The following is a 13,399-nucleotide window of genomic DNA, read 5'->3' as shown; positions in this document are numbered from 1 at the left end:
TTAAAGGGGAACTCCGGGGCATTTGAAGCGCAATCCCATTGCTAGAGGTTGTCAAATACTGATAGTAGGAAAAGTTACTGGGCATGTATTGTTGTAATGTTTTAAATACTTGAACGCAGTTTTTCTAGAGAAGATAATTGCTTTGTATTTGGGAGTATCGTCCATTGACTCTTTTGGACTTTCACATGCGCGAGCATACAAACAACCGGTGAGTTACATGCTGTTTATAAAGTTGTTTTGTAACGTCCCCATGCCAGTAATGTGAGAACCATGCATATGGTTTTGATGGTAAGGCTTGTGACTTTATTGTCGGATGGTTTATAAAGTGGTGTGACGTTTCTGCAGTGTGCAAGTTGTTGTTTTACGTGGAAGGGTTAGCGCTTGCCCCTTAGCCACCACGTATTAGCCTCGCATGACACGCTGCGCAAACAGCGCAATCTCCGCACAGGGAGCGCTGATTTGCACCTGTCTGTGTCCTACTATCAGTATTTGACAACCTCTAGCAATGGGATTGCGCTTCAAATGCCCCGGAGTTCCCCTTTAATGTTGAAAATACCGCAGTTCTCCTTTGAGCAAAGTTTTAAGATATTGGATTGAAATATAGAGTTCTGTCTCGATTCTGAACTTCTGGCCAACCAACCAACCATACCTTGAAAAACCGGGACGATTCCGTATTAAGGGACGGTTGGCAACCCTAACTTCTGGTGTTTGACATTTCTAGATTCAAGAAACATAAAGACACTTTAAAAGTCTTGCATGATACCATTGCCTCCTGTCAGGGAGACCTTTGGAGGGGCAGGTGCTCAAAGTAAAAAGGGGGCACTTGGAGCACGAATTTGAAACACTCCTTTTTGCTTTAACATCCTCTCCTTACGAGGCATCTCTGCAGAATGAAATATGATTGATAAACTATTGTCTAATGCACATAAAACGCACGCACACAGTGACATTTCATACTTTAAAAGTTATATATTTTATATTTATGCATATTATATGTAATTTGTGCGTATACAAATGTTATAAACAAGTACTGATTTGTTTAAATGAGAGGTTGAGAAAATCACAATTCAAATTCTTCTAATTATTATTGTCGTTGTTGTATTTATACTAATATAGTCCAAAATTATGTGAATAAGCATCTACATTGCATAGTTTTAGTGAAATAACCTATGCCTCATTGCCTCGAGAAACATACATGTAGAAAAAACACTGCAACTGACTTGACAGTAAAATTATTCATCTCTCTAATGCACTTTGCCCATGACAAAAGAAACGTAGAGAAACAAAAAGAAGCCATACATACAGGCATACAGACTAGGGTTGCCAAAACTATGGAGCTAAATCAGTTTCAATATTCACAAATGCGCAGGATAGGATTCAGAAACGCGTGGGTCGATTCACAAATGCGCAGGTCGATTTACAAATGTGCAGGACAGTATTGAAAAATTCGCAGGACAAGATTCATAAATGTGCAGGGCGATTTACAAATGTATTTGTGATGCACAAACAAATATAACTTAATTTACAAACTGCTTCTGGTCTGTGGATTTTGAGACTCCCTTGACTTGCTTTAGCCTGGGCGAAAGCCGACTGTTGACTCTGTCAAACAGTCTGGAAAAACCCAAGAGGAATCCGTTTCCATGGAGGATGGGACCTTACTCAGCAACTTAAATTCATTGGAGTTCCCTTAACCAATCAGTAATGTTTAGAAAGGACGTAGGTTATGCGCCGAGGTTCATTACAATCTCCGCAACGCCCGCGCCCCTCCCTTTTGCCTAAATCTCCAGGTGTCTGGTGAATCTGAATGATTGAGTCTGAAGACTTTATTTTTGGAAACTTCAATCAAAATGACGAATTATACAGAAAATCCTGTTGAAATATGAAATCATATTTGCCTATATTATTTTTTTCTCCTGTGCACCTCACTGATACCGGGGCACCTCAGATCTACAGGGGGGCACGTGCCCCCGTGAAAAGGGTCTCGCGACGCCGATGGACTCCACCTGGGCAGCTAACTCTAACAATGTTTGCGCAATCTCAGAGAGCGCCATGATCTGCGATGCATCCATACAGCAAATGTGCACACCGCCCCCTACCGTAGCCTACATGATGGGTAGCACCATAGACATCATATAGTGTTCTATATGATGTCTATGGGTAGCACGGTCAGCAGCCGTGACGTCACTCTCCTGCGCCGCTCAGATTGCTTTTTCATTATCGAATTGTGGGCAGTATTTTGCATGCAGACCACGAAAACGAAAAAGCAATGTCCGCTTTGTTTTCTTTTTGATTATGGCATAGAATGTGCAGTCTTGAAGAAGAAAATTGAAATGCAATAGGATGATTGATTAGTCATTTTATTTATGAGTCAAATAATGCAGCCACATTCTTAATATGAAAAAGCATTTCTGCAAATGCATTTGAATTTTCAACTTTTACATTTCAAATTGAATTTTGGTATCTATTTGCTGAGGCATATTTTGAAAATTAAATCTCAAATGTCTTTGTCCTTTTCATTTTAATTAAGTGAAAGAATGAGCAGTCTTGAAGAAGAAAATTGAAATGCAAATAGGATGATTGATTAGTAATTTTATTTATGAGTCAAACAATGCAGCCACATTCTTAAAATGAAAAAGCATTTTTGCAAATGCTTTTGAATTTGAATTTTGATCACGATTTGCTTCCATAGTAGAGTGGGGTGTTTTGGTGAAATGAATATAACTAGAGCTGTAACAAAATCCGGGTTATCCGGTTTTCAACCCGGATAAATACGTCACCCGGGCAGACCGGATGGTGGCATGCATTTGATCCGCCTTATATATATATATATATATGTGTGTGTGTGTGTGTGTTCCCTCTCTAGTTGCCTACTAGGCTACGGTCTTTCTCAAGCATGGTGTTCAGTCACGAACACAGTCACAGACACACTGAGTGAAACGAAACCTAACTCCCGCCCCGTTCGTCACGAGCCGGTTAAGTGAGCCATGCCCCCTACTGATCCGTCCGGACTTGCGATCCGTCCGGACGGGACGAATCCCCGCTGACTCGTAACTGCTCGAACGGCTCACTCTGCTCGCGCTCGGCTCTATCTCTGCTCGCTCGCAACTCTTAGTTGCATAAATGAGCCACACCACCACTTATGTTCCAACTTCGTAGCGTTGCATTTTTTTCGCTAGTTAAGCCAGCCACTTCATGACGGATCATTGCTCGGTCAGACCGTATTGAGTTGTTTCTGTGTGGAAGCGGGTGCCTGAGTCTGGCGAATCATGCCGGCTCTGGGTGACTCACGGCCAGATGAGTCACGCGGCAGAATCGAAACTTAAAAAGATCCGAGTTGGCATGGATCCGCTACTTGTCCGTCTGACCGCTGAATCGCTGGCTCTGGGTGACTCAGCGGGTCAGACGGGCAAGTAGCGGATCCATGCCAACTCGGATCATTTTAAGTTTCGATTCTGCCGGCAGCAAGGATTGTCGACTCGTCAACCCATCTGACTGCTGAAGCCTCTGTGGCTCGCTACAGGCTCGGTTAGCGTGGCTTCATGCATCTTGTACAGTCGTTGAAAAATAATCATTTAGTGATATAGGGAGGGCCAGATCATTCCATGTTGTTTACTTGTAGGTCTAAACTCAGCATTGCCTCACCTAATGCTACCACATTTATCGCTGTGTAAATGCACACACTAGCTGTTGTGTCTGGCTTTCAGATAAAATGGCATTGAATTAATACTTGACAAAAATAAATGAATGAAATTGTAGCCGTAGGCTGCTCTTTGATTTATCAAAATGAATTGATAAATGGGACAAAAAAAAGGCGAGGCGCATAGCCACTAAACGGCAGAAAGTTTTTTTTTTTTTTTTTTTAATAAGTGACTCAAGTGATTCAAGTGATCCGTATAACTCGGATCCCCTCCTCGAAATGATCCGATCAGCCCGGATCACCCAAAAGATTCGAGTTAAGCATCTCTAAATATAACGTTTTTTCTTTTAGTTTTTTTTTTTTTTAACAAACTGCTACATGAATTTAAGTCAGTTCAACATGGCTTCCAGCTACGACAGCGGAGCGTTAAGAACATCTTATTTAACATGTTTGGCTACTTAATCCCCTAGTTAAGAGAAGTTGTTTAGCTATTAATCTTAATCGCTTTAATTGTGCAACAATCAATACAGGCCAGCCAGCTAAGCGAGTGAGCTACGCTGGCGCTTCTGCATGCCAAGAGGTTCAGGCTAGTATCTTTCCAGAAAGTTTAATTTCTTGAGAATAAAGTGACTGTTTTACAGGGTCTGTCGCCCCGAGCAGAGGAAGCAGCTCGGGCCTTTGTGCAGTTATTGGCCCGGGGGAGCTGCCCACGGCCAAGCGAGAATGGCTGGGTTTGAACCCCCCCGGTCCATTCAGCATCGAGCGGCAGCAGTCTCGTGCAGTTTTCACCGCGAGAACGGTTTTGATTGAAACAAGGGTCGTCGTTATTAGAATTGCGCCATTAATTTTTCTTTACCAGTGATGGCAAAATCGGGAGAAACAAGTGCTGAGTGGAAAACAACGATTATAGTGAGCTCGACACTTCAGGTAGCCTAATGAGAGGACTTTGGAACACTTGATTTCCGGTTGCGGTTATACTGAAAAAAATGTTACCATTTTGGCTTTGCTAGCCTTCTAGCTAACAGCCCCGCCAATTAAACTAGAACTCACTTAAAATTAGCCCTACTTGTTGAGCTAATTTAAAAATACATTTTAGTTATGTCTTCTGTATGTGTCTTACCAAGAACCATGATACATGCAGGCTGCTCTCCGCTCAGCAACACCGAATCAGATTTTCTGACAGCGTTGTGACCGGAGCCTTTGTTTTTCCTCCATCAGGTACTGGTACACCTGCTGCTACACCAACTCTACAGCTATCCAATACACCTACCTTATATTTTCAAACCCATCATATGACATGAACTTTTCACTCATACAGTAACTACTTTGATAAGCTTCTGTTGATTAAATTGAACACACATACCTCTTATATTCCTCAACAGCCCACATCTAATGGATGTTTTGGCCAAAGCAAAGCTTCAAGCAAATATGGCCAAGTCACACTGAGTTGAATATGTTTGACATGAATAACTTGAGACATTCCTAGGTACAGCATTTCTGTTGGTGGACCCTCAAGACCTCCCAGAGAATTTTGAAGAATTGGGACTCATTGAGCGGATAAAGAAATTTGTGCAAGTCCACCGGAACTGCTTTCTACTTTTGCATGCCCCCTTTAATGGGAAAAAGGAAATGCACATTTTGACTCTGATTCAGAACAGGTACAAAAATGCCATGTCTTTACAAAATAACTCATTCCCTCCATTTTATAATCTTGGAGGGGGTAAGCAACCTTGAGTTACACTGTAATTTAATGTGATTTATGATTACATGTTAATACAAGTATTATTATTCTAAATTTTCATGTCCATTTTGTAAAAAACTGGTAAATATTTGGATATTTCAGATTCTTTAGCAGCAATCTCAGGATCCTACCTGTACGAAACAATGCCGACACTGTGAACGGAATGCTGAAAATTGCCAAGGTATCTAGGCCATTTTGGAAAACTCTAGATATGCTGTTGTTTCCTTGTAAACTGGAGGTAAACCTAAACTCATTTATCTGCAGGCAACCAGTAAGCCACATGTTGAGAGCATTCGGGACCGGATGTCTCGGGCCCGGGCTCACATCATTGAAACCAGTCCTGTGTGGGAAATGCTAAGAGACGCACTGTAAAGCCCATCAGGTGTTCCAGCATGTTTTATTTGATGTAATTCATAAACAAAAGCAGAGGTATAAAATGTGTTTCAACATACAACATTAACACTGTTCTTTCTGTTGTCACATACTTTGGACAATAATTTCGACATAGGAAAATGCACAGTTAACTCAGTGCATGCTCTCTTAATATTATTATTATCAGAGAAGGAGGGAAAAAAACAACTTTATTTAAAGGGATAGTTCGCCTCTTTTGACATGAAGCTGTATGACATCCCATATTAGCAATATCATTTATTAAATTTGACTTACCCCCTGCTGCGTCCTGTGAGCCGAGTTCCAGCCTCGTTTTGGCGTTGATGAAGGTAGTCCGGCTAGTTGGCTGGGGCCACAAAAATAAAGCGTTTTGCTTCTCAAAACAATATGCGTTCAAAAGAGTAATACATTTGCATCACAAAATCGTTCACCAAAATAAGTCAGACCTCACAATCGCTTGGCGCTATTTTCTTTCCCTTCATATCAATGTGTACAGCTACCTGCCGACAGCCGCATCTGTTACGGTGTTTACTGCTCGGAAGCAGGGGACTGCTCAGTCTGCACTTCGGTCTGCACTGTTTACAAAGCCCGTAGTGATGTCTGACTTTTTTTGGTGAACGATTTTGTGATGCAAATGTATTACTCTTTTTAACGCATATTGTTTTGAGAAGCAAAACGCTTTATTTTTGTGGCCCCAGCCAACTAGCCGTACTACCTTCGTCAACGCCAAAACGAGGCTGGAACTCGGCTCACAGGACGCAGCAGGGGGTAAGTCAAATTTAATAAATGATATTGCTAATATGGGATGTCATAGAGCTTCATGTCAAAAGAGGCGAACTATCCCATTAAAAAAATTACCCATAGTTCTAGGGTAACACAAGTGGCATCAGCTTAGTGTGGTCTGCTTCTGCTCTGCGATCTCTTCGATTCGGATTATAAGGCTCTCCATGAGATCAAATGTCACCAGTGCACTCTGCAACACCTGAGATGCACAAGAACAGTCAGCTTAGTTATCAAAACAGAGTTGAAACTAAAGTTAAAAGGAAAAAAAAACATTCTGTGTACCTGGTGCTGGACCTCTGGGGACATATTGGACACTTTCTCATGCTTCACTGTTATTCTTTTGACTGTTCTGATGGATCTCGCAGCATCTCTGGCTTCTATAGGACAGCGTTAATCATAGAAATCAGACTGTTGTACCATTTGTTTCAATATACTGTAAATTTGTTACTAAGATTAGAAGCTAATTCCTACCTTTTGCTTTTAGCTTTTGATCCTCCTTCAGTGCTCTCAGGTCAGCGAAATAATACGCTCTCGATATGCTGATACAGACACGCAGCATTTTTAGGTATTCATCTTTGATCCTGCACAGCTCTTCCCACACATCTGCCTGAGGGTTGGAGGAGTAGATCATCAGCTTTCTGCATTAAGCGGGAAGGGTGTCGGAGCCATACTTAAGGTGTTCAATTAAACTGACTTACATTGCTCCTCAGCTCTTTGTCTCTGAGTAGCACATAGCGCAGAAGATTAAGGCTCTCCATTATCCTGGATAAACAAAGACAGAGCATCTAAAGTTACATTTAGGTGTAAAGGTCACTTAGCTTAATATTCCATCAAATATAGCCTTCATTTTAGATTTCAGGATGGGTCTCCATACATCTTACTAAGTCCAAAGTATAGTGGAGATCCAAGTAAATTGAGCTTCCATTGCCTACATTTGGGATTGTGATTTGGCCAAAGGATGTGAAATGGTCAAAAGAATACTTAGTGGATTATGTTGAGTTAAGACCTAAAAGTAAATAAGCGGCCTGTCTTCATAATTAGCTCTTGTTCATATTACTCACTTGTCCATACCGGTGAGCAAATCTGTCTCAGCACCTTGTGGTAAACACAGCACCAAATCCAACAAAGCCAGAAGCTCCATTTCTAGGAACCATTTATTGGCATTTCCTTGCTGAAAAAAGAGCAGATTGTTCACATTCAGATCAAATAATAGATGAAAGTGTGTATCCGCTACCAACAGAATTGTATTAAAACTAGCTGGGCTACTTTAGTAAGCCCACTTTTGCGATCTTTTCTCTCACCATCATGGAAAATTCTATTTGGCTTCTGATGTTCTTGACTATATAACTCTCTGCACCTGCGTGGTGGCTGGTTTTTAACATGCACCTGCAAAAGAGGGATTAATAAACTCTGAATTTAGTATGAATTAAACATTCTGTACTAATAGGCTGAGAAACAGAAATAGCAAATCAAAAATGCATGTTATCAAAATACATTTAAAAATGAACGTATAAGAAGCTATAAAATGTAAAGTTAAAATATAGTTAATGTTCAGTTACAACAGGTAATAAAAAGACGCAAATGTGTTTTACTTATTTATGGAGCACAACTCACCTGAAGAATTTGTGCTTTGCTTCAGCATCTAATTTATTGATGAATAACTGGAAAACCTGCAGTCCTGATTTTCTCTTCAGAAATGGGGTTAAAATAAAAGAACTTAGATCAAATCAAAGTAAAGCAGATTTAGTAACACATTGATCCAATCATGCATATGATGTACTCACCAAATGCTGCATTGGGCAGTCAGTGAGAACTTGGCGCAGGTTCTGTGAATGTCAGCACAACACAACTCACTGAAAGATCAAAATCCTTTTGTAGTATTGATGAAGCCCAAGGTCCAAACTTATCTTGTGAACAGCACACTTTGAGTTATAGTTGTGCTCAGTTCAGTGTTAAATCTCACATTTATTTGAAAGTAATATTTTTTAAATGTTTCAGCTTGGGTGAACAAGCCAGTGAACAGCCACTCTTACTGTTAGATCACAAATCTTTGCAAATACCAACCTCATTCTGGCACTAGAGGGCAGTGAAAATGAGCTGCAAATATAACAAATTATTTAATGATTTCATTGAAGACTATATGCGAGGGAACTGTTTATTTAAATGTCTGCTATTGGTATTATCAAACTGTCTCTGTGCTTTTGCATTTAGACCTTACAAAAATGGTCAAGATTCATTCATCACAGATACCAACTCCTTCCAATTATAACTGCTTTAATCCAGCTTTTAAGACAGTAAAACTGAGTCTTGTGTGTTACCTGTGGTGCGCTATAGAAGCTCCTCAGTTCCAGCAGGCCCACTGGTAGAGTGTTGTCTTCCACCTTCTCCAAGCTTTTTGCAAACAGTGCCTGTGTAGAATTGTGGCCATGAAAAATAACCTCGGTATTCTGCTTCATGTGTGGTCTGATCTCTTGAGAATTGTTTGTCTAATGAAGGGATCTTACCAGTCCTTTGAGCAAATGGGATTCGTTTTTGCTGTCAAAACACCAGAGGCATAATGTTGAAAGTCAGTTGTTTTAAAACCATAAACCTTTTGACATCATATTGTATTGACAGCATACCTACTAAGGAGCTGATTGATGTGTTCCATGTTGCACTGTAGAATGAATACAGGACTGGAACACCACGGTAGAATCAATACAGTACAATCACAATAATCATTACTAAGTGAAAAATGTATGACCATGCTGACCAGGTAATGGCTTCTCACCTGAACACTGCAGGAAAGCTGTCCATGGTTACGAGCTGGACAAACAGCAAATAGGCCAGACATGCTCTTGACTCCTTGGACACGCTGTTGTCCATCAGAGTGCGTCTCCTCAGAGAGCTGAAGAACAGGAGTCCCGACAGAGACTCTCTGATGGCACGTAGAATGGCCTGAAATGCACATAAATGACTATGTGGTTCAAAAGACAAAAAACTTGAACATTTCTGAAAAATGTACAATTGAAACCTTTGTTCTTACCATAATCTCTACTGCAAAGAGCCACAGTGCTGATTGCCTGTCTTGGCTCAATTGAGCCTCAAGCAAAGGATCTCTCAAGCTCCTTGTGCAGCTAAATGGATAAATAATTCACACAGCAGCCAATTGTTAGTGTGCAGTGACAGTGTATGAAATAATGACCTTTTTAGAATATTACTTTAAAGAATATGTGTATATTATATATATTCTTATATATGAGTGTGAGGAGTATCAAAATGCAAATGAGAAAATAAACTTTAGTCGTTTAGTCATTCCTCATCATAAACAGAACTTTAAAAACACTGGGAGAGAAACCTACAACTTTAGAAGCTCAGTCTTCAGCTCCTCGTCTCTTACACAGTCGTCATCTTTTTTCTTCACCTCCTCTACAAAGGGCTTTGTAAACAGAGCCAAGGCGGTGCAGCAGCGGCACAGCCCATGCTCATCCTCCTCCTCCTGCTGCTGGGTGTAAGGTACAGGCAGCCGGGACAGCTGCTTTTGGAGGGCAGACAGAGCCAAACCTACCCAGACGGCCTTCCTCTCATCCAGCTGGAACAGGACTGTTCGGAAACCGGTTTATGTTAGTTCAGTCATTAATCCTGTTCACATTAATGTGCAGCAGGGGGCACCAAATACCATGTTTTGAACAGGAGCTTTTTCTTGATCAGAAGTGACTAAATATAACCACAGCGCTTTATACTGAAGTATAATAGCATTTCATACACATGAAAGTGTTATAAATATATTACCCAGTGTCACTGCAGTGCTGCTCTATAGGTTGAAATTGTGTGGCAGGTATTGAGCATTGACCTACCTGTTTGAAGGTGTGGAAGAAGGGCTAAGATAGTCTCAGAAATGGCACATGGGTCAATGTCTTCAAGTACTTCAAGCCAGCTATGCAGGAGTTTATTTGGGCTGCAAGTCTATAGAAAAGTGCGCATTCAAGCTTGTGTATAGGAAGTTTATCAGATTGTATTATATTGATGCATTCTTTCCACCCACCTTGGTCAGATGTGTAATGGCAGCCTGGCAGTTGTCGTGACTCCTCTCCTTTTTAATCACTTCATTTACAAGAGGTGCCAGGAGAACACAACCCACAGACCTCACAATCGTCTGAGTGCACGAGAAAAGCAATGAACGTACAATAAATCATCAGCAACCATTAAGACAGTCTGTTGGTGTGGAGTTAGCTGACCCTTCCTTTCTGTTTGCATGCATCACTGCCTAAACAGCTACATACAACAAGTACTGTTAAACACTCACTTTGCATTGCAACAGTCTCCCGTCTTTGACATCACATGTAAGTTACCACAATATTTTTTTTTTTTTTAAAGATCTATGAAAAGACAGGAGGGCCAAGTTTGAGTGTCTTTAGAAACATAAAAACTTCAGGATTTTTTGCAAATGAGAGCAAGAGATGCAGCCCTAAACACAGTGATGCTTAATATTTTCTTAACCCTTTAAAATCTTATAAATATCTGCTTAAATATAACCCAAAACATCATTGCATGGAAATGTTTCAAGTAGGTAAAGAGAAGCAGTAGGTAAGGAAATTAGATAAATATAATACTGATCATTGTTGTATTTGGTGCTATATAGATAAAAATTAATTGAATTGAATTGAATTGAATTGAATCATTATTAAGTGAGGCATATGATTTCATATTGTATCTGTGAGGGTCACAAGTGTGAGTTGCTTTTTAACTCAATTTGATAGCAATGTGATTAAGCACCTTGTTTTATTTGGAGGAATCAAAAAGATTTTTGATTGCTGATCAAACTGGAAAAGCTTACAAGGGAGTTGTTCGGTTATTCTGACTCTGCCTTCTGCAGAGCACTGAGTAATCATGTCTATGTACAGGGTGTACCCTGCCATTCAGCCAGTGGTAGCTATGACCCCACTGTGTATCTGTGGCTAAAGTATTCACAAAGTTTAAACAGGTCTAAACAAGTCTTCTGTAAAAAATTTTAGTGTGAAATTCTTACAATGTTTTAGGTCATAGTCATTCAAAAATATAAACGGGGGTTCACAAATTTTCAAGCACCACTTTCTTAGAATTTATGGGATGTTGGCTGTTTAGCCCAGGCCTTATGAGTCTCCTTCCATGCTGATGTCTGACACTAGTTTAATACCAAGACTTGAAGCACTTGCAGATGTAATTTCACTGAAACCTTGGTAAACATTTACCGCTCATTTCTGGATTAAGTTGCATTCGTCCTTGTAGATTGTTTCTTTGGTTTTGAATTTCCGTCCTAACTACTGAGCAGTAACTTGATATATTATTCATATTGATAGCCGAATTATTATTCTTTATTCAGTATATGGCACGCTTTTCAAAAGCGTGCCATATACTGACTCCAGCGTGTATGTGTGTGCAGATTTGCAATCCCATTACCATCATTACTATCATTGGGTTGCTCCTGATGCTGCATAAAAGCCAGGGATTTTTCATATTGTAATCGATCATTTGAGCCCCTTGAGATAGTTTTGGCCTAACAAAGAGGAAGTAGTAGGAGATGACATGCCTCTAAAAGTAGTCTACACACAACTGCATGAAGCGTGGAGAGATGGGACAACCAAGGGCACTTAGAGGAGTGTCGCTTGGAGGGGGGTTATCAGTGGAGCGAGAAATCTGACTGAATATCTGCTTGTTTCCCTCCACACCTTCAGGTCAGGAGGCCAGCAGGCACCAAGTAGCAGCTGCATTTTAATGTTAACATAGTTGTGTAGCAGAGAAGTGGCTGCTGCTGCTGCTGTCCGCTTCGTTAGATGTGTGGCTGTCGTTGCTCATGACGCTGCAGTGTCGAGTGTATGTGCTTTTAGTGGTGTTTGACAGATTAACGCTGTCAATCTACTGTCACTTCATATCTGTGAGGTGTTACTACAGTACCAGTGAGGATAGAGCTGCTTGGCCTCTTTCATTGGCATGGGTTGCTGGGAGAAAAATACCTGGTTTTTCTCATCTCGAAGAAATGTCAGTAGTTGTTCACTGTCACCCTTAGTGAGACAGGCAGACCCCAAATTCTTGAACTGCTGGTAGTCCTCAGGTTTCAAATCTTCTTCTTTAGTATCTCTCTGATTAAAAGATGGAGGATTATCACAAATCATGTAGCTTTGTCTGATAAACAGTATTAATGAGGCTATGAAGGCAAAACATACCTCCGTTAACACTAATTATTTCTTCATAAACATTTAGAAACAGATATTTATTTGTAATAGACTTTTCTTACATGTTCATGAATGATGGTGAGATAGAAGATGGCATATACCAGGTTATCACTATGCTAGCTCTTGTTTAATTGATTAATCAAAACAGATTTCATTTGAAAAGTTCTGAGGCCCAGACACGATCACGATAGTGAGTACCATCTGCTCAGCTAAATTCTGTTACAGTGGTAAAATTATGTTGACTCACCCAACTCTGGATTACATCATTCACCTGATCTTCATTGATAGGCAGCATCTCCTCAGCTCTAACAGACAATCCTATTTTCAATATGTTTTCTTTGCTCTTGTCTTGACACGATAGATGTCTGACAGCTATAAGAGCCAATATCAAAATGTCCAAATGAGTTAGCTCTCCTGATGTCTCAAGGGAGAGAAGGAGATTCAGTGTGTAAGGAACTCAAACGTAAACCTCTTATCTCCCTTTGTGCCTTACGTGTAATAGGATTAAACCAGAGCAGCTCTATGTGGTCATTGAAAACACTTTCTGGAAGGATCCAGTCACCTAATGCTTTCTTTCATGCAGAAGAAATAGTACAGAAGTAATTACCCAATTCAAATCCAAATTAAATATTATACCAGAAACCCCTACTTTTTGTT

At 40.4% G+C, this 13,399-nt stretch overlaps 2 protein-coding genes across 2 annotated transcripts; one reads left to right on the top strand and one right to left on the bottom strand.

Annotated features, from left to right (window-relative positions):
- The first annotated feature begins 4,498 nt into the window (after window positions 1–4,498).
- On the top strand, window positions 4,499–5,750 carry c15h1orf146 (chromosome 15 C1orf146 homolog). Its single transcript, XM_075486228.1, has 5 exons — window positions 4,499–4,564; window positions 4,762–4,855; window positions 5,124–5,295; window positions 5,481–5,559; window positions 5,643–5,750. The coding sequence occupies exons 1-5, from the start codon at window positions 4,499–4,501 to the stop codon at window positions 5,748–5,750; spliced, it is 519 nt and encodes a 172-aa protein (XP_075342343.1).
- Window positions 5,751–6,654: 904 nt separating this feature from the next.
- On the bottom strand, window positions 6,655–13,037 carry LOC142400919 (glomulin-like). The gene is made up of 18 exons (XM_075486167.1): window positions 12,990–13,037; window positions 12,524–12,649; window positions 10,576–10,686; window positions 10,388–10,496; window positions 9,893–10,133; window positions 9,577–9,667; window positions 9,322–9,488; window positions 9,173–9,226; window positions 9,056–9,086; window positions 8,870–8,959; window positions 8,336–8,377; window positions 8,166–8,239; window positions 7,853–7,937; window positions 7,613–7,722; window positions 7,250–7,313; window positions 7,023–7,158; window positions 6,834–6,928; window positions 6,655–6,750 (listed from the first exon to the last, which is right to left on the bottom strand). Exons 1-18 carry the CDS (start codon window positions 13,035–13,037, stop codon window positions 6,655–6,657), a joined length of 1,770 nt encoding a protein of 589 aa, XP_075342282.1.
- Window positions 13,038–13,399: the final 362 nt, after the last annotated feature.

Source organism: Odontesthes bonariensis, chromosome 15 (assembly GCF_027942865.1).
Source record: "Odontesthes bonariensis isolate fOdoBon6 chromosome 15, fOdoBon6.hap1, whole genome shotgun sequence".
NCBI lineage: Eukaryota > Metazoa > Chordata > Actinopteri > Atheriniformes > Atherinopsidae > Odontesthes > Odontesthes bonariensis.
The sequence above is the reverse complement of the archived record's forward strand: the minus strand, read 5'-3'. Positions and strand labels throughout refer to the sequence as shown.